Consider the following 23,600-nt stretch of genomic DNA (forward strand, 5'->3'; position numbering starts at 1 on the left):
GAAATGCTGGGTGAGTGAAAGGGAGGGCTGAGGGATCTAAGGTGATCTTGGAGGACTTTGAAGTTCACACTTTGGGTGTGAAAGTACAGACAGGAGCAGGTTTGTACCAAGGGCAAGAGCTCCTGTTGTGAGGCAGGAGCACTCTCAAGGAGACAGTAGCTTGTTAAACTCTGCAGACAGCAGTGGTAAAGCGGCTGTTGGTGTCATTACTACTTGCCCTCAGGCTGGAAGTGACTTGAAGAAGGGCCTGGGCCCCTGCACAGGAATAGGTCTAATACAGGAGACAGGCTCCTGTGGCCTAGATATGAATGGATTCCCCCTAAAACCGAGTCCCCATGCCAAGCTTATGATTAATCTCACCATCTAAAACCTTATTCCATTTCTTGTCCCACCCACCCCTGTTCCCTTAAGGATTGAGGAATATCAAAGAAAAGGGGGACTTGAAACTGAAGAGGACCCTGCAGGACCCTCCTAGGGGCCTGTGTCCCCCATTTCTTATTTGTCCTAGGCCTTCTCTGAGTTCCGAAGGGCAGACCCTAGCAGTTACTAATGAGGGAAGTGAGGGGATCTACAAACACAGGGAAAGCAGTCAAGAAACAACAGTTCAGTGATGAAACAGAGTCCTAGTTCCTCTTGAGGGACACAGCTAATAATCGGACACACTTCTTTGAGTTGTTCTGTGGGAACTAAGACTCCCCACCCAGGTGGAGGATGATGACTACATGTTGACCACAAATCCATAGACCCCAGACCGGTTGGAACCAGGAGGCTGATGATTAAGATTCCTGAAACACCACACTGTCATCTGCCACCAACCAAAAAGGAGGTCATGCCCCCTACCACCCTCATTCCCCCCAAATCTTACACCTCAGCTGGCTTGGAAGATGAACCTGAGACAAACCTACGTCTCCCATCTTCTTCGTTGGTCTTCTTTCCCTGCTCCAAACTCCAGTGTTTCAGTTTGGACCTAGGGCACACGAACTTTGGTGTGACAAGCAGCATGTGGCACCCTATACAGCTCACAGACTTGTCCCCATGTGCCTGCTGACCCTGGGGTTGGGCTCTGGGGATGCAGAGACAAATAAAGTGCATCCCAAGCACACACACAGCACAGGAGATACCCTAACGCTACTTGGCCTAACAGAATGCACTTGGGCCTCCATGATGGCATAAACTTGCTTCTTCTCTTTGTTTTTTTTTTCAATTCTTCTGTTCACTTCTGGATCTCAACTATCATGCCATATTTTACCTGTGCCAGTTCAACTTACCTGGCTGCAGACTCGAGATTCACACTGCATGGGCCTCTCATCCTCATCCAGGCGTTCATCACTGAACGCCTCATGGACTACCTACAGGCTCATGGTCCAGGACACACTTAAACTGCAGTCCCCACTGCATCCTGCCCCTCCCTCCGTAGAAGCTCTTGGTCGTGCTTTACAGTCTTCTTGGAAATGGGCTGCATTATCTCTCAAATATTTTTTTCAGCTCCTACGTCCCATCTGTCTATGACGGTGTCTCATGTCCCTTGTGTACAAATAGGCTGCTGTGGACCATCTTTGGTTTGCCGGACTCTTAACTGGATGAGGGAAATGTGTATGTTAGCTGCTCAGTCATGTCCGACTCTTTGCGACCCTATGGACTGCAACCCGCCAGACTCCTCTGTCCATGGGATTCTCTAGGCAAGAAGATTGGAGTGAGTTGCCATGTCCTCCTCCAGGGGATCTTCCCGACCCAGGGATTGAACCCAGGTCTCCCGCATTGGAGGCAGAGTCTGTACCGTCTAGGCCACTAGGGAAGCCTGGCTGAAGGAAATAAACCCTTGTATTTCTTTTGTGATTTATAGTTTTCAAAAACATTATCTGAAAGCAGCTTCTTTTTTTTTTTGCCAGTTATCCTCTAACACCGCTGTGAAAAGAGCAAAGCAAAATCTCTGCAAATTCTACTAAACTTGGGGATCCAGAATTTCTCAGCAGGATGGCCTGTGTGTGTGTACTGCTACACCATCTGTTTTTTCATTCTGTTTCACTTCAAGTTCAAAGGGCTGGTGACCCGGCAATTTTGAATTTTTACCCAAACCACCGCATTTTAAAATAAATGAAATCAGTCCTGTTCACCCTCACACTCCCAAATCCTTTGGGATTTGGATCCCAGATTCAGTCTCCCCTTCCTATCCCCATAATCAAATTTGGCACTGAACATTTGGATGCTGTGTTCCAAAAGCAGGGGGCCCCTGGCTGCTTGTCCCTGAACTGCCACAACTGGCCTCAGGCTTTTGTGACACTCACAAACTGGTGAACAAAACGTGTTTCCCCACAGCCTGGAGGTGACACAAATAGATCGTCTCTGCCATCTCAATCCCAAAGTCGATCTTCTCCTCCAATTCAGGTCATTTCACCCCAAATCAGCCAAGCTTTTAAGTAACTAGAGCTGCTTGTACATTAAACACCACAAAACATGGTACTTTTTAAAACATTTATATTTATATATATAAAAAAATTAAATATATATAATATATAGTGTGTTTGAGACTAAAAATATAGTACATAATATTTAAAAAAAAGGAAAATGAAAAAAGGCAGAATAGGAAAAGTGTGAGGGACACAGATACACATTGCTAAAAATCTACGATGGTCTGTCCTAACAAAAATAATATTTTTTTTCCTCTTAATTATCATCATGGATCCATTTATTATCGGGGCTTGAGTGGAGAAAATTTAACTGGAGTCAGAAATGGCGGTTGTAATCCCAAGAAGAGTGGGGTTAGAAAACGTGACCACAGGGAGCCCTGGACCTCATTCTGGTGTGACTGGAGGCAGCCAAATCTCCTGGGTCACTATTGCTAGCAAGATTGTGTCAGAGTTTGATTGTATTGGCAACTTGGCTGCTCTCTCCCCAGAGTCAGGGGTACTCCCAGGAGACAGCATCTAAAAATCTCCAGATGAAGAAGACCCCCATTGGCCCACCAACACTTGCAAAGGGCAGTGGTTGGGGACAGCAAAAAGCCAGGATTAGGGGACAGGAGATTGGTAGCAATGAGTGACAGACAGCTCTATGCAAACAGAGTTATTATCATTACTGTTATTATTTTTAAGGGCAAGCTTGTACCAGAATCGCCCAGTATGGCCTGTGACTTCTGCGCAGCAATTATTCTTCCAGGGGCAGGGCCTGGAACTCACTCACAGTGATGCAAGAAAATGTGATCCTCCCACCCCCCCCCCACCCCCCAACCCCATCTCCCTAATTCTGAAACATCCCGAGCCACACATCCTTCCATCCTCTCCAGAAGCCCAGAGGTGGAGTGTCAGGACCCAGCTGATAAGTGAGGCCAATGCCTTTCAGAAAGAGGCTGGCCTCCAAGAAGGGAGCGACAGTGGTAAGGGGAAGGCCAGGAGAAGGGGATGGGATATTTAAATGCTAATTTTATAGCCTCTTCACAAAAATAAATGCCTTTCCAATTACATCCCTTGGTCTGCGCACTTCAGTGGTCTGTTACCACGTCCTCACTGGTCCCACCAGAGTCAGAAGCTTCACTGATGCCTTTCAAGTGATTCCCTGCCGTGCAGAAGGGCCTGGAGAGGCACAGAGTGGGTGACTTGGCTCATGGCACGCAGCACCAAACTGGCAGAGAAGCCAGGGTTTCTGCGGCCTGGGTGCTTTGCATACAGCAGTGGGGACAGAATCACCCTCTCAGCAAAGACTGAGGAAGTGATGTCACTGAGCCAGTTCAGCACAGCTGGGGTAGGCCTCGGCTTTAACACGGCTTTCTCCAAACACGAGTGGCCCGTGTACAATGGCAGCGCACATGAGCCAAATACACTGAGACGCCATCTGATTCCATTTGAGAAAGCCCGGGACATGTGGCTCCTGACAGACAGCCACCCATTTAATGAGAGGGTACCCGGGCAAAAGAGACTCCGGGGCAGTGTGCTCCATCTTGTCAAGCAGAAAAGGCTGCCCTCAAAATTACCAGAAAGGCAGCACCTGGACTAGGGCGCGCAGTGCTTGGAGACAAGAAGGGGTGGGGTGAGATCAAACTAATCTCTTTCATCCCAAGCAGGCAAGATTATCTGTGAGAGCATACAGCCCCTTTCCTTTCTGACTTACGCTGGACTTTGCTTCATGCAAATATTGTGGCTAGACTTTGGTGGGGGATCCCAATTTAGGATGCAAGCTGGACCCTCCACAAGGAGACTGTGGGTCATCCAGAATCACAAGAACCTCTTCAAGACGCAGAACTGAAGTCAGTAACTGCTGGACTCCCTCCTCATTACCACCTGCCCTTCTGAACTGCTCCTGAACAGACAGGTCAACTGTTCTCACACCTTGCCCTCTAGCTCAAGACGCCTTAGTCTGCAGGCTTCCCGTTGCTCAGTGAGACCAGCTTTCTGGGCCATGGGAGTGCTCCAGAGGACGTGGGCGGAGTGTGGCTGCTTCCATTTTTTCCCACAGAGGTTACCTGGAACCTGGGGGCACAGTGAAGGAAACTCACCATGCCCTGCTTTGGCCAGAGACATCTTTGCAAACCTGTCAGCCTTCTGAGTGGGGAGCAGCACAATGTCCAAAGGATAATCCCACATCAATTTCACTGAGGTTTAGGATATTCTTTCTGCTGCTGTTTGAGATCAAGGAGTTTTTAGTGGAAACTCATTCACAACACTTCTGACAAGAGGATGAAGTCCATAGTGAAAACTTCTTTCAAGAGAAGAACCTTTCAACTTCCCCCCACCCATCCACCCGCTGTTACCAAATCCTTGCCAGGAATGGCAGGCCCTTCCACCTCACCAAATGAAAATACGCAAGAGTCGGACAATCAGGTTTGTACAATTCTCCCTCCTCATCTTAAAGACTAGAAAATAGTGGGCAATGAACCTAGAGGTTAGGCCAAGGTCACTCAGTAAATGGCAGCTTCAGAACTGGGTCCCACCTCTCTGGATGCCTTGCTCTTCTCACCAGCACTAGAATGTCGAAGGCAGTCAGAATCACCAAAGTGACCACATCAAGGGCTGAGGCCCCATGCTGGGGGATTCCAGCCTTAGGTAACAACCTCCCAAGCTCAAGGGCATCTGCCACGCCCGAGAAAGGCAATTCCATTGGCTTAACAGGTCGCTCCCCACTCAGACTCTGATCAGCCCAGAGTAAACACTGCACAGGGTAGAGGCAGTCCTGAATGCTGACACCTCCCTGTGCCTTGCACGGTGTTCACAGGGAAGTAAGTCTATCTGGCTTCCGACACTCATGCTCCCTGCAGTGTCAGCTGAGTTACCGTGACCTCAAGGCCTCCTCTCCACCAACAGAATGGACCCAGTACTGAAACCAAAAAGGAGGAACAAGAGAACACGGCCAAACAGAAGTCATTTGGAATGTTCCTGTTTAAAAAGCCACCATCTTTAGATTTTAACTGTTTAGATTACCCCGTGGCTTCTGTGAAAATCATCAAAATATGCCTGAATTTGCATAGGGACCTGCATCCTTATTGGACATGTCACCAAACTCACAGAAAAGGCTTGTGCAGGAAGGAGTCAGCTTCCAGGGGTAAGGTTGGAATAACGCTGTGAACCTGTATGAGGCCTCTGAAAGGGCTGGTCCATGGGACTTGCCCCTGCTGAAGTGGAGGAGGATGCAGACGCAGCCTGAAGAGGCCAGAACTGGAGCTACAGGGTATGCGCTGTCCTTACTGCCAGGGGATGGCGAGGAATGTCACCCCACAGACCCATCTGCAAAGGTGGCGATGGCCCGTGGCTGATGAGCATGTAACTCATTAAAGCGAACATGACTAATGAATGGCGACCACGAGAAAGGGCAAAACGCATTCTGGGAATTCTAACAGAGGACCCTCCCGTTAGGGCTGAGCTAAGGGAAGAGCAGACCACGCTTCTTGGCAAGGGAAGGTCGGGGCAGAGGAGTGAGTTCTCTTTGGAGCGCCCATTCTCTTTGGTCAGGAGGTGGCGGCTGAGAATGTGGAATGCGTATGTGGGCGTGAGTGCAGGAGCGTGTATGGAGGTGAGGCTGGGCGTGGGAGGCTTCGTGGGCCGCGGCTGCCTGTAGTGCCTTTCCGCGTGACCTTACTGGGTCAGCCCTTTCTCTTACTAGGTCCCCTCGCCCGTCTATCCCCTAAACTCTGCAACACTTGGCAGTGAGTTTGCGCTGACAGTACCGGATCCCTGTGCAGCCACCCACACAAGGCCGGTCAACCAAAGCCGGACACTCAAGGCACTGAAAGTGGAAGAAAGAATCTGATTGGTCCAGGGGGGCGGGGAAAAAAAAGATACGTAACAAACGAAAACCCGTCTAAAGAGAACATCTCCCACAGATGTCCCCCAGAAGGTGGCCTCTCTAACCAGCTGGTCAGCTCTGGGGTAGGATAGCAGAGCCTGACAGCCAGGCCCTCTTCTGGTCCTATAGAGCCCATCGGGTGACAGGTCTCACCACCTGAATGTTTAAAAATGGATTCAAAGTGCTTCGAGATTGAAAGAGTAATGGAAGGTACTGGAAATCTGATAGAGAACAGGTTCACCCTTTCCTTTCCACTGGGACTTGTACTTGGGTGGGGAGCTCCCTACAGCTTCGTTTTATATTTTTACCCCGTGAGGTTTTTTGTTTGTTTGTTTGTTCTAAAATTGTGTTTTGTTGTCTTTGAAAAAGCCTATAGCATGCCCTTTCACCACCACTCCCCAGGCAGGCTCATTAAAGCAGGAAGTGGGGCCTCCTGGGGAGGAGAGGGGGCTTGGATGGGCCCCCTCTAGCGTGGGTTCTGGAAACTGCTATGTAGCACGCTGCTGTCTTGCTGGTGACTCAGGACGTGGTTCCTGACCTATCCTTCTCCATCACGACCCCCCTGACCTATCCGGCTGGCCCAGCACAGAGGAGGAAAAGGAGGAGGAGGAGGAGGAGGAGGAGGAGGAGGAAAGGGCAGCGTTAGGAGAGATACCTGGATCCCTCTGCAGGCAGAGAGACAGGGGTCCGCAGTGGGCAGCCAAGATGACTTGGCATTTTAATCCCAGCTGAACGAGGGCTGGATCTGAACTCGGTGCCAGGGCTAAAAAAACAAATCCAAGGTCCCTTCTGCAGTCCCAAGGCGGGAGAGATGCACCCAAGGTGTGACGCGGACAACAGATGGGACGGGCCAGGCAATCTATCTGTACCAGAGCCACCCACCCCGACACTCCGTGTCCCCTGGGCCAAAGCTTGCTCCTCCCCACAGGACGCCCCCATCCGCTCACGTGAGACCAGAGGGACGGCATAGAAAGGGAATGCTAAAAAGTGGCCCCTCTGCTCTCCGCAACCTTCACTTTCCCAGTCCCCAGACTAGGGCCAGGCAAGAGTGCAGGTCAGAAGAGACACATCCTCCCGAAGAAGAGGGAAGGGCAGGCCCAGGAGGCTGGGGCATGCGCAGAGCACCATCCTCGGGACGGGGTGTTTCCGGGAGACCTGCTCCCTGCCTGCTGCGGTGGGAGGAGGAAGGCCGGTCCAGGACGGGAGCAACAACGGGCAATGTCCCTGAATATCAGGGAACAGCTGTGAGAGCCTTCTCCTCTGCCCCGCAGAGATGCCCCGGCCAGGCGCCGGCCCTACACATGCGTCTGCATGCGCTGCTGGAATCTCTGGCCGTAGTCCGAGTGCTGGGAGGTGTAGGAGAATCGCGTGGCAGTGGCGTACTTGCCGATGGGGTCGTATGCCTCGTATGGGGTCCGCTCCAGGCCGGACGGTGGGGCCTGGGGGTAGCCCAGTCGGTAGGTGGGGTACCCTGCTGCCCCGGGGAAGGGATGGGAATTGAACTTCTCATAGTTCTCGTAGGACAGCTGGCTGGCAGTATCGTTGCCAGCGGGGGCAGCAGGACCAGGGGGCGTGGGCTCAGGGCCGTAGTCGGGGGCCGGGGCCCGGCTGTAGGTGTTGAGCTGGGCGTAGCCGCTGGAGTGGGAGAGGCGGGAGGAGGGGCGGCCGTCGAAGCGGGCAGGGCCGGGGGCACGGTAGTCAGCATAGAGCACTGCCCTGGAAGATGGGCGGTCTTCGTGGGCCCGGACGTTGTAGTAGCCATTGGTGGGGTCCTGGGTGGCAATGAGAGAAGAGAATGAGAAGGTGGGTTCCTCTTGGGGAGGGGTGTGGAGTCTCATCGAGGCCCTCTGGGCCTCCTCTGGCTCTGCCCAGGTTCTCACCTGGTAACTCTTCATCTCCTCTGTTCCCTCAGTAATCTCCTGACCCTTCCTCCGCACACCTGCCCTCCCCTCCGCTCTGCCCACCCCTGGGGCCCGCGATCCATGTCCCGTGCCCCTCCAGGGGGCCCTTCCCCAGTCCGCACCTTCATCTCATACTCCTCCCGGGTATCGATGGTGTCACAGCGCAGATCCTGCTTTAGGTCCACGTCATCCTTGAAGGACTGCAGAGGAGCAAGAGCTGGGCATCAGGAGATGGACACCTGCTCTCGCCCGCCTTGCCCAACCATCCCCACATCCAGAGGCTGCCTGTTAAGAGGAAGGGTCTGGGGCAGGGGCAGAGGTCCTGTCCTCTCCCCGCAGAGACTCTGGAGTGTAGTGGGAAGAGGCCAGAGATATGGGTTCTAGCACCAATTCTGTGATAATGTGCAGTGCTTGAGTATGTCCCTGCCCCTCTCTGGGGCTGTTCTTCATCTGAGCACTGAGGCAGTTGGGCCAGAGAACTTACAGTTGGGTCAAAAAAACTCTTGACACGCTGTTGTGGGGAGAATGGGGTGAAGGAAGCCTATGTAGGTCCCACCTGCCTGTCCTCTGCTGGAAGAAAATTAGCCTGGGGAGCGTGTGCATGTTTCTGTGTCTGTATGTATGAGAGTGTGTGGCGGGGAGGGGACGGGACCAAAGTAGGTCAACTGAGGGAGCAGAGAGTGGCAGTTTCAGTGACCTGGGGTGGGGCTGGTCCCAAGAGTGTGAAGAAGAGGGTAGGCCAGGGAGGAGCGGACTCTCACCGAGTAGATGGCCTTCATGACACGGGTTGCTGTGGAGACGCTGGCAGTATCGTCCTCCCGGTCAGAATGCATCGTGAGTGGCTCCCGGTTCACGGTCTCCACTTTGATGTCCAGCTTCCTCAGGGTCACATCTTTGCGACCTGGGGACAAGGGCCGCAGCCTGGACCTACCTGGCCTGGAGAGCGCAGCTGCCAATCCCTCCTCGCCCCTCCCAAGCCCTGCCTGTCAGAGACCCTAGGAGGGCTGTGGCCCCAAAAGGGCCCATACTCACTGCCTTTGCGGCGCCGGTAGAGAAAGAACACCAAGGCGATGAAGAAGAAGATGAGCAGGATGCCTGCACCAATGGTGGCCCCAGCGATGATGCCCACGGGTAACACCTCTTCAGATGTGGGAAGGAAGGGAGGAGGGTGAGGATGAGGTCACACGGGGGATCTGAGCTCAGTGATGGCTGAAGTTCACAACAGCCGAGCTCCAGGCCCCCTGGACTTCGCACAGGGTTATGTTTCAGCTGAGTTCAGTTAAAGTCAAGGTGGGATTTGAGAGGAAGTCTGCATTGTGTTTGGATTTAGACCTTCACTTCAACGTCATCAGAGTTGGGATCGACTTGACCCTGGCCGTGGTGGTCTGTCTGTCCCTCTCTTGCAGCCCACCTGCCTGGGAGACTTGTCTTTTCTGAGATTGGCTGTCCCCAGACTTTCCCGTTGGCACCTGTGTTTCCACCTATTTCACTGCCTTCCTCATCCACACCATTGTGACTGCTCCATCTGCACCTATCCTCCCAGGGCTCAGGCAGTTCTGGTTGGATCCCCCTGTTCCTTGGAGATGAGAAGGACCCAGGAATCCTGCCTCCAGTCTTCTCTGCCTTCCTGTCTGTCCTGGATAGATCAGATCCATGTAGGGCTCTTCCCTTTCAGAAGTGTTTCCTGCAGAGTCCTCCTTATTCATCTTCTCTCTTCTTTCCCACCAACTCCTTGCTCTTGCGGGTGCCCTTAGCTAAGACAGACCCCCTCCTCCACCCCCCACGGTTACTTCTCCCCATCTCCCACATCAAATAGCTAGTTCTTACAAAAAAAAAAAAAAAAACTTTTTTCCTCATCAGAGTTGGGAGCTTTCAAGAAACTCAAAAGTATTATGTCTCTTTTATCAGGCTAGAAATGCCTTAAGGGAGAGAATATATGTCTCCTTTCACACTAAGGATTTATGAAAAGGTGTGTGTGTGCGCGCGTGTGGGTGCACTCAGTCATGTCCAACTTTTGCAACCCCATGGCTGCAGCCTTCCAGGTGCTTCCGTCCGTGGAATTTTCCAGGCAAGAATACTGGAGTGGGTTGCCATTTCCTTCTCCAGGGGATCTGCCCAACGCAAGGATCAAACCTGTGTCTCCTGCATTGGCGGGCAGATTCTTTACCACTAGGGAAGAGGTGGGGGAACCAAAGCTTCCTATTCTATGCCAAGTACTCCATGAATATCATCTCATTTAATCCTCTTACCAACCTAGTGAAGTATGGAGTGTTACTGCCTTTACAGATCATTTCATTTTTCTGCATTTGAAGTCATTTCCTGCCACTCTCTAGGTCCTCCACTAAACTGAAAGTTCCCGGATGGCAAGGACTGTGTTCATGTACATCTGTCCCTGCGGCTCCTAGTGCCAGGCCTGGCACATAGCAGATGCTCAATGAATGTTTAAAAAAGTGAGTGGGTTTCCCAGCTGAGCACAAGACCGGGCTGTGGTGGGCCCAGGAGAGAGCAGTGTCTCTGAGCCATGCCCCTGGAGAGAAGAGCGAACGGAGTCCCCAGGCTGCCCTGTGCCCTGGCGACACAGCCAGCGCAGCGGTTACCTCGCTCTTCCAGCTGGATGATGGCCGTGCCCGGGCCGAAGCTGTTCCAGGCGGTGCAGTTGTAGTGGGTCTGAAAGTCGGCCTCCATGACGTTGTTGATGGTGAGCGTGGACAGGACCCCACTGCCCGAGTTGGTCCTCTCCACCGTGTAGCGTTCCAGGGTCCCCACCTCCAGGAAGTTCTCCTTCCATGCCCAGGCCTGGGGTGGGGAGGGCAGGATGGGATGAGGAAGAGGCAGGTGGTGGAAACACCTGACCCACCACAAGGCACAGTCATAGCCTCACCCCGTGTGCCCTTCAGCCCAGATCCATGCTTACCCTACAACAAGCCCAAGCCACACCTGCTGCCTCCAACCGTGGCATCAAACCTCCTGTCTAAGAGGAGCAGTGGCTCCCAGACGTGCTCGAGACACATGCTGTGACCATTCAGATAAGCGTAGGGACACTCTTTAACATGAGTATTCCTGGGACTTAGCTCCTAAATATGACTCTCTAGGGCACAGGCACAGGAATCTCTATTTGGTGGTGGTGGTTGTTGAGGCAACGGAGAGCAATTTTATTCGGGAAGCCAGTAGACCTGGAAGATGGTAGACCAGTGTCCCAAAGACACATCATTCCCAAGTTAGAATTCAGGCTTCTCTTATTGGGAATCTCTATTTTTGTAACAACCCCAGCTGATCCAATGAACCAACATGTGGGAACAAGCCCTGGACGGACAGCCAAGAGCCCTGGGCTCTCGGCCTGATCCTCCCTTTGAGCCCTGGGTGGCCACCCCCTCCCATCTCTGGGCCTCAGTTTACTTCACCTATAAAAGGAGAGGACCAGGCTAGATAGAGTAGATAGTGCTCCAGCTTCCCTCCAGCTCTGATAGTCTGAGGCTGTTAACTAAACATAACTTCGGCCTCGCCTTTAACCACCCCACAGCCAGCCCCGCATGAACCCACCCACCGGCTCTGGAGACCCATCCACAGACCCTTATAAATGAGTGGGAACTGTCACTGGGAGGAGTCTCTCCCGGGCTCCTCCATCTCCCATTCCCCAGGCTGGGGCATGCCCCCTCCATTGTGTCCCCTCCCTCAGAGTGGAGCCCCAGGGAGAGGGAGCCGCCGAGAACTGGCTCTTTTCCAGGGATCAGTCCTCCTAGCTCTGAAAGTGAGGCCCCCCGGGAGCCGAGCCGCCCGCTGCCCAGGCGGCCGTGGTAATGAAGTGTCCCTGGGCAGCCCTGGAGTTAGCCAAATGGTCATTAAATGTGATGAGGGGTTTGACGGTTAATGGTCACGGAAGGAATTAATGGCTCGTGGTGTGGGGGAGAGGGAGGGGGTGGAGAGCGGCGGGCGGGGTGCTGGGAGGAGAAGGAAGGCAGGAGAAGGGAGGGGAGTGGGTGGCTGGGTGGGATGGAACTGATGGGGCAGGGCTGGGGCGGAGGGCAGGGGAGGGGGCAAGGAAGAGATGGGGAGGCTGAGGAAGGAGGAGGAGATGAAGGAGGAGATGAGGGACAGGAGCGAGCAGGAGTGAAAGCCCAGGGGAATGGGCAGTGCATCCAAGGAGACTTCACCAGGCCTCTCACACTAAGGCAACAGCAACCCTGTTCAGTAAGGATCATTGCCCCGTTTTATGGATGAGGACACTGAGGTTCCAAAGACCAAGTAACTGGCTCAGGGTCACACAACAAGGAAGAGAGATGGTGGCATGTGAGCAGGGAGAGGGACAGAGTCAGGGGATGAGAAGCACAGGGCATAGGAAGGGCCTGGGGAAAGCCAGAGGGGAGGCTGAGGCGGGTAGGGAAATAAGCGGCTGGCCCAAGGCCTGGCCCACTCACAATGCGGTCTGGCGGTGGCGTACTCCCGATGAAACACTCCACTTTGCCGCCGTCGCCCCTGACGGCGTACTGCACGGCCTCGCTGGAGATGATGGGGGGCCCTGCAAGCAAGAGGACAGGGTCAGGGCCAGCTGGAACCTCCAGCAGCCCGCCCCCAGGCCCCCCCACCTGCCTTCCTCAGGCCCCTCACCGTTCACGTAAAGTGGCACCTCACGCTCAGCCACTCCGATCCGAGGCACAATGGCCCGGCAGGTGTAGGTGCCAGCATCGGCCTGGGTCACCGACTTCAGCAGCAGCTGGTTGCTGTTACTCAGGACCTGGGCAGAGAGAGCAGCCTCGGGTGGGGAGCCAGGAGGCCTGGGCCCCTAGATCCGTGTGGGCCCCCGCATTGGAGGCATTGGAAAGAAAGCAGGAAGGGCCACAAGTGAATTCCCAGAAGGGAAGCAGAGTCCTGAATCTTATCTGGTCCATCCCTTGACTCTAAAGAGGTTAGCACTTAGACACAGCATCTCTGTAAGAGTGGACAGTCCTGGGTGGAGGTGCATGAGGGCGGGTGAAGCTGCCCTGATTTTTAAAAGAGGATGCAGCCACTGCTGATGGCCTCTCCTAGTGCTTCTCTTGCCAAATGAGGAGGTTTCGCTCTAAAATCCCTCTTTCTGCAACTTTGGCCCAAACTGTCCCATATAGGTCTCTGCTGCTGCTGCTGCTAAGTTACTCAGTCGTGTCTGACTCTTTGTGACCTCATGGACTGTAGCCTACCAGGCTCCTCCGTCCATGGGATTTTCCAGGCAAGAGTACTAGAGTGGGATGCCAGTGCCTTCTCCGATAGGTCTCTGCAGAGCTGTAGAACTCAGTCTTCTCTAGTGCATCAGCCCAGCCACTCCACCCTCCTGTGCGGCATCACTGACCAGGTATCCTGCCACAGCAGCAGCTCCACTCCGGCCCCCTTTCCCCTCCCACCCACAGGTCACTGTCCCTCTCACGGCCACTGAAGCAGCCAGCTGTCTGCCAAGGAGGGCTGGGGTTGACTGCAAGCACCGTCCTTCTCTTCCAAATCCAGAGAACTTGGGGAATATCCCAGGTTCAACTTGAAAAAGAATGCTGTGCCCCCTGCGCCCCCTTCTTCCCAACCTGTGGCCAGGCTCCTACCACCCAGTGTTCAGGAGAGGTGGAGAGCTTCTTACCATGTTTGAGTCCTTTTTGGTCCAGGTGAGGGTGAGGGGGGGATTCCCAACCCAGACACAGGTGAGGGTCACATCAGAGCCAATGTCTGTGGTCGTGGGTTTAGGGTCGACTACAATCCGAGGGGCAACTGAGGTAGAAAGGGAGAAACAGATCATCAGGGCCCTGATCTCATCGGGGTGGGGGCGGAGGTGGGGGGGATTCCAATCCTCCTCCTGCCTTGTCTCCTCAGCCCCACAGAGCCTCCCCCACCCCACCCCACCCCGCCCCTGCCCCTGCAGCTACTCACAGTGGACATTGACTAAAGTGCTGACATTGGTGCTCCCCACTTTGTTGTGAACCTCACAGGACACGGGCTCCGTGAAGAAGGAATAATCGACATTGGTTTCATAGCGACTCTCATGGGCATCTTCGATCAGGAAGCCCCCCTTGGCCCACCTGGAGGAGGCAATACAGAGCAGGTTCAGGCCTTGGAGCTCTCTCCCCCACATCCAGTGGCCTGTCCTCCCCAGACCCCCACTCCGGATCTCAAGGGCCTCCCAGTATCCCTCCCCAGGGTGTGCCCCTGCCCTGCCCCTCCCCTCCTACCTGTAGCCCAGGATCTCCGGGTTGGCTGTGGCCTGACAGGTAAAGATGACGTGCTCGCCCTCCTGTACCGTCTGGGGCTCAATAGACAGGGTCACTGTAGGAGGGTCTGCAAAGCCGAGGACGGCAGGTCAGGGTCTTTTCTGTCCGTCAAATTTCTTTTTCTCTCTCTAGCACATACACTGAGACCTCACCCGTGTGGTGATCTGGGAATTTGAGTTTGCAGTGTACCAGCTCCAGTAAATAAGCTTTCCTCACCTTTATTCCAGGAGCCTCTAGGGGCCGGCTAGGGTGAGGACCAAGGATGATACCAAAGGGACAAATTAGTCAGACGGTGTAGTGACCAACTGTGACCACTAGGCGTCAGTGTGGGTTCGCTAGGCTCACTAGCCAGGATGGGGGTGGGGCGTCTCTCCAGTTGCTGCCCACACTTCCACTCTTCCCTGGGCAGTGGGAATTTATTGAGCACTTACCCAGTAGCATACTCCATGTGAGATGCTCTTACACTATATCTCACTTAACGCTCACAACCCTGAGAAGCAGGTATAGGTCATCACAATCCCTTATCTGAAACCCCTGGAATGAGATGTGTTTCAGAATTTGGAATTTTTCAAATGTTAAAAGGTTATGGTGACCACAGACCATTTATTGTTTAAGACCCCCAGCAGAATCTGGGCAACATCCCATAGAAACACACATTAATATATCTGCAGTGAAATGTATGGCTATTCCAACTGAGTTATTAAATAAAAGACTACAAAAAGCTTCCGTTCAGGTTTTGCCACCCAATCACTTTTGGTTTGGAATTTCCGATAAGGAGCTGTAGGCCTGCATTTTATTTTCTGCACATATTCAGAATTAGAAACTACGGCTCAGAGAGATTACGTCATTGCCCAAAGTCACACGGTTTAAACCCGGGAACTGCCTGGCTCACAGCTGATGCCTCATGTGCCAGCTCTCAAAGCCTACGGTTCAAAGCAGGGAATCGAAGAGGACAAAGAAATGGAGCATCTGTCCCAGGGCCCCTGGGGGATTCTTCTGTGCTTCCCAAAGGGTGCCGCCCCCCAGGGTGCACGTTGCCCCCCCCACCCCCCACCGCCCTCCCCAGGACCCTGCTCACGGTGCACATCGAGTTCAATGGACGTCTCCTTGCCACTTGGGATGGCCTCGTTCACGCTGCGGCAGGTGAAGACACGCCCAATGTCCAGGTCTGTAGGGTTGATGAGCAGCTGGCTAATGGTAGTCTCCCTCTTCCCATCCTTCAGCAGTTCCTGGGGTGGGAGGATGAGGTGGGGGATAAGGGTGGGAGACATGGTCAAGCTAAAATCCCCTTCCTCTGCTCTTGGGGTGACCCACACAGAGCTAGGTTTGCTGGAGGGGCATTCAACCTGAAGATCTGCCCTTCCTCCAGCCCCTATGTCCTCCTCAGGTTTAGGTTTTTTTTTTTAAAACTAATAGACTTTATTTTTTAAGAGAAGTTTTAATTTTACAGAAAAATTGAATAGAAAATACAGAGTTCCCATATATCCTCCTCCCCAACCCCAGTTTCCTCTATTATTAACATGATGCATTAGTGTGATACATGTTACACCTGATACATAAAAGTAATGAACCAACATTGATACCCTATTACTAACCCCATGGTTTTAAGTCTCGTTCCTGAGTCCAACCCAAGCCCGTCCTTTTCTGGAAAGTCTTCCTTTGTTAATCCCAGCTCTCAGGACTCTCTCCAAGACTGAACGTGTGGCCCTCACAGGCAATCTATCCTCCACACTGCTCTGGTCACATCTGCCTTGCCTCTTAGGCACTGTGCTGTGTATGGGTCTCTGCAGCTAGACCATAAACTCCTTGAGGGCAGGGAAGGGACTCACAGGCTCAAAGTCTCATAATGGTTCCATGATACCCAACCTGAGGTCCCCAGACATGATCGTAGGACCCTTGGGCTGTTTTCCAAGGCTGTTTGCACACTGCCTAGGGGAAACCATAATATTAGGCAAAGGGGCGGCCCACAGTTTGACAGCAGTACAAGCGTCTTACTAGGCCTGACGCGGTACTGGAGCAGTACCGGCCCAGTGCAGTAACACTGGCTTCCTCCTGCTGCTTCAAAGCTCCATCTTCAATAAATATATAAAAAAAGGAAGGGGCAGCAGATGACAAATGGCCATTGACCAATCGGCTTGTTTGGTTGCCAAAATATTTCAAAACATGTAACCATAGAGGGGAAAAATGACAGGGTTCTTGGTGGTGAGAAAGTTAAGCACCACTGAAGCCAAACGGTTTGTCAAATGGTGAACTGAAGGCCAGAGAGATGTGAACTGTCCGAGGTGACACAGAGTGTCCCGGGCAGAGCAAATCCAGGCAGTCCCTGGGGCCGCACAGGTGGAAGGTCTCTCCCCTCAATGAGAAGTGCCTCCTGCAGCATCTAGCAAGTGGCTGGGTACACCTGTGCCTGTCCCCAGCTGGCAAGAGGAGCTCCAAATAGGAGATCTGGATTCTAACTCCAGCTCCACCGCAACTCTGCCACGTGATCCTGGGCAAGTCATTTGATGTCCTTCTCGGCAACAGGTTACTCATCTATAAAACATCCATATAATCGCTGCTTCCCCAAGCTCTTAGTTGTGCCGACTGGGAACATGCACCAACTAGAAGCTGGGAGAAGAAAGTTGAGAGGCTCGTTAGCAAGAGACTACAGTCCGATCCAGCTATAAACCCCAGCTCTGCTGCGTGTCAGCTGTGTGTTACCCTGGGCAAGTCACCCAATCTAAACATCAGTTCACTCTTTTTGAGTTGGAAGTTAACAGCTAACTTATGAAACCCCTGTGAGGATTAAGAGAGACTGTCCATAGACCTTAGCATGCACAGTGCCTGCTACACTATAGGTGCTTAATTAATGTGGCTATTCTCAATATTATTCTTAGTCTCTGCTAACTACTGAATGGCCCTGAGAATTCTCTTGTCTGGACCTCAATTTGCCCAGCTATTTAATGAGAGGATTGAACCACATGACTTCTAAGGCCGCTTTCCACATCTGTGTTCCCCACTAGTCTGTGGTCAGATTCATGTGGGAAAGGGAAGGTGACCTAGAGGGCGGCCTTGGAGGAGCTGGGGGAGCAGGCAGGGTCTCACCGTGCTGGCTACAGCACCCTCCTGCTGCGTCCCGTCCCGGAACCAGAGGATGGTGGCGGCAGGCTTGGCGCTGAAGGCGCGGCATGTGAGGTTGTGAGGGGTGCCTGCCTGCAGCAGGATCACAGGACCGCCGTCAATCCTGGTGTCCTCTGGGGGGACTGTGGGGAAGAGCAGAGCAGAGTCAGTCCAGGATGTGGCCAACAGTGCCCTGAGGACAGAAAGCCCTGCTCCTGGAGGCATCTCTCCTACCGCACGTCCACCCCTTGGTGGGGCAGTGCCATCCTTACCCCCTAACTCACAATCACTGAATCTGCTGCTCCTGTAGTCTGGGGGACCTGGCACAGAAAGGTGGCTGCCTCCAACGTAGCTTCTTACATCCATTCCCTCCTGTCTGCTCCTCCGCCCTGGCGCAGCTGGATGAGTGGGTCTATCATAGCAGCCTCCCAAACAGACTCCCTGCCTCCAGCCCCTGCTGGCCTCAACCCATCCATCATGGCTGGCAGGTTATTTTCTCTACAGATCAGCCAAGTCTGTACTACTTCCCTGTTCAACCACTTTCCATGTCTACCAGCTGCCACGGGCATGAGTTGCAAGCCTCTCGACCTGTGACCAATGTTCCCCAGGTCAAGTCCTGCACTTCCCCACCTCCTCTTCTTATTTCTTCTCCCTTCCCTCACAGCTTCTCTTGAACTGCTGTCCATCCTTTTCACATCCCAGCTGCTGCACAGGGCCTTCCACGCAACATCCCCCTCCCTCAACCACCGCCTCTGTGCTTCCCAGCCAGTCACTCAAAGCTCTGAGCAACATCTATCAATAGCTTGTCTTTGGGTTACTTATGAGGGTTATCCATGTCCCCTCCCCAACAAAACCATTATCCCTGGAAAAGCAGGAACTCCATCACATTAATATTTATACAGTCTCCGGTGCCTAGAACATGACCAAAGCAGGCTCTGGCTAAATGCTTAAGGAATTGAATCAGTCAGATGTCTGAAATATTAACAGGAAATAGTTCCCTGTCCTATACCCACAGGCTTTGAAACACTCAGGTGAACCAGGCTGCAAGTTCCCTGGGAACAGGGGCTACTTTTTTCTCTTAAAGCCCTAAGATCTCGTGCAGAGGCTAGTTGATAATGCATCCTTGGGGCTATTAGTGGAATAAGTAGTTGATGAGATAAAGACGGAAGGGTTTTGATTACAATTTTGATATTTGGTCTACCTCGTGTTCATCAGCCAGCAATGTGAAAGGGTTTTGTTTGCTTTTTTGCTAGGAAGACCAGAGAAACACAGAAGGTTCTTTCCAAGGGAGCCCTTGAGAGGAGACCCTGGGGTGCCCATGAGGCCAGTCGTGGGCAGGGCTGTGTTGGAGTTTATGAGATGACAGTCTCCTTTTTTAGGGTTTCCGGGGAGAGGAACCTCTTGCAGCCCATCCCAGCACTTTGCTCAACTGGTGCACGCAGAGTGGGAGGGTGGGGCCAGCCCAGGATCTAGAAACAGGCTGCCCTGGTTTCAAGTCCTGGCGCCTTTATTCATCCTTCAAGCGACCGTGGGTGACGCTGCCAGGTCAGTTTCTTCAACAGGCACATATGATGCCCATCCCCAGTGTCCTCATGCAGGCTGGACGAGGGCGGAAGAGAGGCCGTCACGTGTGACACGCGCAACGTGTTCACGTTAGTGCTCGGACAAGAGCCAGCAGTGCCTCCAGCTCCTGGCTGGCCAGTGATCTGCTTGCTGCGTCCCGGGTTCTTCCTCTTTGCTTGCTAGTGTACATGGTTCCATTGGCAGATGGATGCAGACTGGCAAACGGGGTGGGAAGGAGAGAAAGGCAGGGAGAAATGGAGCTGCCACTCAGGCTCTCTTGGTCTGTGTGGGGCCCCTCTGAGGTCACACAGCGCTATCATACCCCAGGAGGACAGTCCTAGTTGGGCAGAAGAGGGGAAATCTTCTTCTCCCATCAGCTTTCCCTTCCCTTGGAACATTGGTCCTCACCCTTTATTTAGGAAAAGACCGCCTACCTGCCACCTTTGTCACTAGCCCACCTTAGTATCTGGGGAGAAGAAAACATGGCCTTTGAGGTGTCTACTAAGCTTAGACGGCATGTGTCCAGCTGTTTCTTTTTTTTTTTTAATTTGGCTGTCGTTTTTCAGTCTGTATGTCATGTCCGACTCTTTGTGATCCCATGGACTGCAGCACACCAGGCTCCCCTGCCCTTCACTATCTCCCAGAGTTTGCTCCAATTCATGTCTATTGACTTGGTGATGCCATTCGGCTATCTGATCCTCTGCCACCCCTTTCTCCTTTTGCCTTCAGTCGTTTCCAGTGAGTCAGGTCTTAGTTGTGGCATGCAGGATCTAGTTCCCTGGCCAGGGATAGGACCGAGGACCTCTGCATTGGGAGTTTGGAGTCTTAACCACTGAACCACCAGGGAAGTCCCCATGAGTGCGTTTATGAGCACATTTTTAGGATTTGAAACTTAATTTTGTATATCAGTATTTACGTGTCTGAGGCCTCAGTTTCCTTGTCTGTAAAATTTCAAAAAGCACATTGACATCTGTTCCCCACAGTTCCTATTGGGAGACTGAAAGGAGATCAAGGGTGTGAAACCGACTGTAAATTGTAACATGATCGACAACATCTCCACCACTCACTGACCGATCACCAGGTGTCAGCTCAAGTGCTTCGTGCATAGGATTTCATTGCATCCTCACCACAGAGTATATTTCATTAATCCTTTCATGGTAAATACCATTGACTGCCCCCCAACCCCCATTTATAGACAAGGCACTGAGGTTCAGACAGGTCAGGCCAGCGTGCTCAGAGCTCAGCGGCAGGGCTGGGACGAGGACTAGGCCTGCCGACCCAGAGCTGTGCTCATCACCACTGCACTCGAGGTTATTGCTGTGAATAATGAGGGAGCCGTGGGTCTGTAGATCTGTCTTATGTCTGTGTCTGCCTGCTAGGGAGTGGGAGGCAGCTGCTCAGACTTCTGCAAGGCCATTCTGTGGCCTGGGCTGGTCTGGGGTGGGGGGTTGACCACCGAGGGTTATAGCTGCAGGAGAGGGGAGGTGACGAGGCTGGCCATGTGCAGGGAGGCCGATTCCACACACCGAACACAGCATGCTCTCCACTCGGTCCTGCCCAGTCTCTGAGCCCCAAATGAACAAAGCTGTGTACAAGCAGGTGAGCAGAGGAAGCTGCACAAACTGTCCTGCCTTCTCACTGCCTCCACGTGGCTGCAGGAGGCAGGGGGTGTGAGAGTTCCAGAGAGACGAGGAGGGGACAGAGTGAGGGGAAAGGAATAGACGGATGCATCTTCCATCTCTTTTACTCTTGGGGCCTCATCCACCCAGATAGGCTACAGATTCACATCCTCAACACCCTCCAGATAAGCCAGCCAGCTCCCTGCTCCTGTACACCTCCCTCATTGACTCGCAAGCTTTTTAGACAAGATACTTCTCCACCAAGGGTTCCCATTGATATACTCCTCTGCCAGGAAGCCTACCTTGATTGAACCAAGTTGCAGGATGTCATTACTAAGTTCCTGTTATATATCTAGGGTCTTGGCTGGCCTTTACCCATCTTTTGCTATTTCTCCCTCTCTTTGTTGGGGCAGGAGGGGGAAGGAACAGTATCAGGACACCCCTCATTCAAATGGCAGTCTCCAGTCTGGAAGTAGCACCTTCCAGGACTTAAGCCGAGGCAGTTAGGGAGGAAAAAAGAAGAGATAAGGTCTCGTAAGTATCTCGTGTTCCCTTGGAATGCCTGGTCCAGCATGGGGGCTCATACCCTCTCCAGTGAGGAGGGGAAGTTGATGCCTTAGCACTCCACGCCTACCCCTGGTGGTCAGCTAACTCCTGCCCCCTAACCTCCATCCTGCTCGATGCTAATTCTCCCCATGTGTCTTCACCAGAGAGGAAAAGTGAGTCATCTACCAGCCTGGAGTCCTAGTCCTTCAGGGCCTTTACATCCAGACTGCCGGGTCCCTCTGGTGCTCACTTATTCTGACACCTCACATCTGCCCAGACCTTCACAGTTTACAACTCCCCACTCAGGGAGCAGCAAAGCGGCAGTTGCTAAGAAAAGGCCAGCATCATCATGCCATGTTACTGATGAGAAAACAGATGACCAGAGGTCATGACCTCTTCAGGGTCACGGTGCCAGAATGGCCCGGGTCTCCTGACTCCCAGCCCACCTCTTCCCGCCACGCTCGGATGACTTGTCGCGTCCTCACCCTTCTCCCCCAGCTAAGAATCTTCCTTGTGTCCAGACTCACTTAGCTCAGCTCCCCGCTCCTTCCTCCCATCCCTCCTGGGGGGATCCCCCACTTCAACGGAATTTGGGGAGAGAAAAGAGAGGGGGCAGGACAGATCAGATGGGAGCAGCAAAGAGAAAGGGATGGAGCAGATGACAAAAGGGAAGGAAGAGGCTCACAGGCAGACTGAGCCAAGCCGGAGACAAGTGGAGCAGAGTCAGAGGCCCAGGCAGAACACCAGAGCTTGAGGGAGACAGAAAGATGGATGGAGCTGGAGGTGCCGCCAGGGAGGTGGGGGGCGGGGGGTGAGGGCGTGTCAGAGCTGGCCTCATTCCGGTACTGGGTCCCGCCTGCCTGGTGCGTGCAGGAGAGGATCCCCTCATTATGCAAATAGCCCCGGGTGTTACCATAGAGGGACATCTGCTCTGTGCCCTGTGGGCGGCAGCCAGCAGGCTTCTTCAGAGACAAACCCCCCTCCAGTGGCTCCTGCAGACTCAGCCAGGACCCCTGCCCCACCCCCTCCCCGTTTCTCAGCCCTGGAGGCCCGATCCTTCCAGTTCTGCTCCCCAGTTCCCTAAGGAAGCCTGGAGGTGAAGTGGAGAAGGTGGGGTGAGTGCTGAGAACGGGAACAGAGGCCGAGAAGGGAAGAGGGGCTGAATGGAGGGAAAGGAGTGAAGGGAGCAGTTTCTGGGGCAGCTGCGAGGGAGAGGAAGGGAGAAGCTTCCAACAAGCCCATCTGCCAGGAGAGGCCTGGTCTCCATTGCCCTGCCATGCCCCTACTCTGGCAGGGGCAGTTTATGTCCTGAAGGTGGAGCCCAGTCCCCGCGAGGCCTGGGCACAGGCGGGGGCAGAGAGGATGCCAGAGCTCACACAGCCCACGTGTCCTGAATGGGTGCCCACGTGCCCATTTTTTTCTCTTCTATCTGAACTTGGCTTTGGAAGGAGTTTAAAGGATTGGGGGAGGGGAAGCAAGGGAGATAGTCAGGACAGTACATGAGGCCAGGATCAAAGAGAACTGGGAAATGCAAGTGGACACTGGGGAAGCGGGGGACAGCCAGGACACCAAGAGAAAGAGACAGGAGGAGGTGGCGGGGCGGTGAGGGTGGAGGTGGGGTGCATGCGGGATGTTGGGGGTTATTACTGAGCACGGTGAGTTTCGCTCGCCGGGAGCGCAGGGCGGCCTCCGTGGCCTGGCACTCGTAAGAGGCATCATCAGAGAGCTCGGCGTCTGTGATCTCCAGGTTGTACTGCCCGGCCTCTGCAGAGCCCACGACGCGGTACCGTGGCCAGGCTGCAGGAAGAGAAAGGGCTAGCCCAGGTGAGCCCAGCCCAAGCCTGGGGCTCGCCTGGACCGCCCTGCCCCCAAGGGCACATCCTCTCCCCACATCAGGGCCCAGGGGTCTCACTGGGAGCCAGCACCCCTCCCTCCACCCTCTCCTGGGGTCCAGGGGGCCCTCGACGGGGATGAGGTCCCCGTGCAGACGCTGCGACGTCACAGCCTCCTCCGCTGAGGCGGGGAGCCACAAAGCAGGACGAGATGAGGGAGAGCAGAAGGGGGAGCTGAGCAGGAGCAGATGAAATCTCCGAAGCTGTTTGCAGACAAATGTCTCTCATAATAATAGGAAAGAAAAAGCAAAAAAAAAAAAAAAGGCAGACAGCAGGGAGAAAAGGAGAGGAAGAGGGGAGGGTGTGTGGGCACTAGGAAATATAGGCCATTGCAGCTCAGACATGAGCTCACTGGGGCCACAGGGAAGCCCAAGGCGGGCGAAGGTCTCACCCTCACTCACCAAGGGAGGAATGCGAGAAGCAGGGTCCTGCCCACGCCCCAAGGAGCCCCTCACCTGCAGGAGCCTCGCCCGGCTGTGGCAG

The 23,600-nt window shown here is 53.6% G+C and overlaps 1 protein-coding gene across 3 annotated transcripts in view; it reads right to left on the minus strand.

Annotated features, from left to right (window-relative positions):
- Positions 1-2,458: 2,458 nt before the first annotated feature.
- The window catches only part of KIRREL1 (kirre like nephrin family adhesion molecule 1), a 103,710-nt gene continuing 82,568 nt past the window's right edge, over positions 2,459-23,600 (minus strand). For 2 of the 3 annotated variants that reach the window (XM_044944168.2, XM_006079647.4), the window contains 13 exons: positions 22,873-23,022; positions 17,483-17,640; positions 15,477-15,627; positions 14,360-14,465; positions 14,061-14,209; positions 13,774-13,901; positions 12,780-12,954; positions 12,590-12,690; positions 10,772-10,970; positions 9,207-9,314; positions 8,936-9,075; positions 8,297-8,374; positions 2,459-8,045 (listed from right to left, as the gene is read on the minus strand). In XM_044944168.2, coding sequence (XP_044800103.2) covers positions 7,569-8,045; positions 8,297-8,374; positions 8,936-9,075; positions 9,207-9,314; positions 10,772-10,970; positions 12,590-12,690; positions 12,780-12,954; positions 13,774-13,901; positions 14,061-14,209; positions 14,360-14,465; positions 15,477-15,627; positions 17,483-17,640; positions 22,873-23,022 — 2,120 coding nt within the window. In that variant the 3' untranslated portion in view covers positions 2,459-7,568. The remainder of the gene's footprint in view (positions 8,046-8,296; positions 8,375-8,935; positions 9,076-9,206; positions 9,315-10,771; positions 10,971-12,589; positions 12,691-12,779; positions 12,955-13,773; positions 13,902-14,060; positions 14,210-14,359; positions 14,466-15,476; positions 15,628-17,482; positions 17,641-22,872; positions 23,023-23,600) is intronic. The other variant, XM_044944169.2, reaches the window with a different exon arrangement.

The sequence above is a fragment of the Bubalus bubalis genome, chromosome 6, assembly GCF_019923935.1.
Source record: "Bubalus bubalis isolate 160015118507 breed Murrah chromosome 6, NDDB_SH_1, whole genome shotgun sequence".
NCBI classification, from domain to species: domain Eukaryota; kingdom Metazoa; phylum Chordata; class Mammalia; order Artiodactyla; family Bovidae; genus Bubalus; species Bubalus bubalis.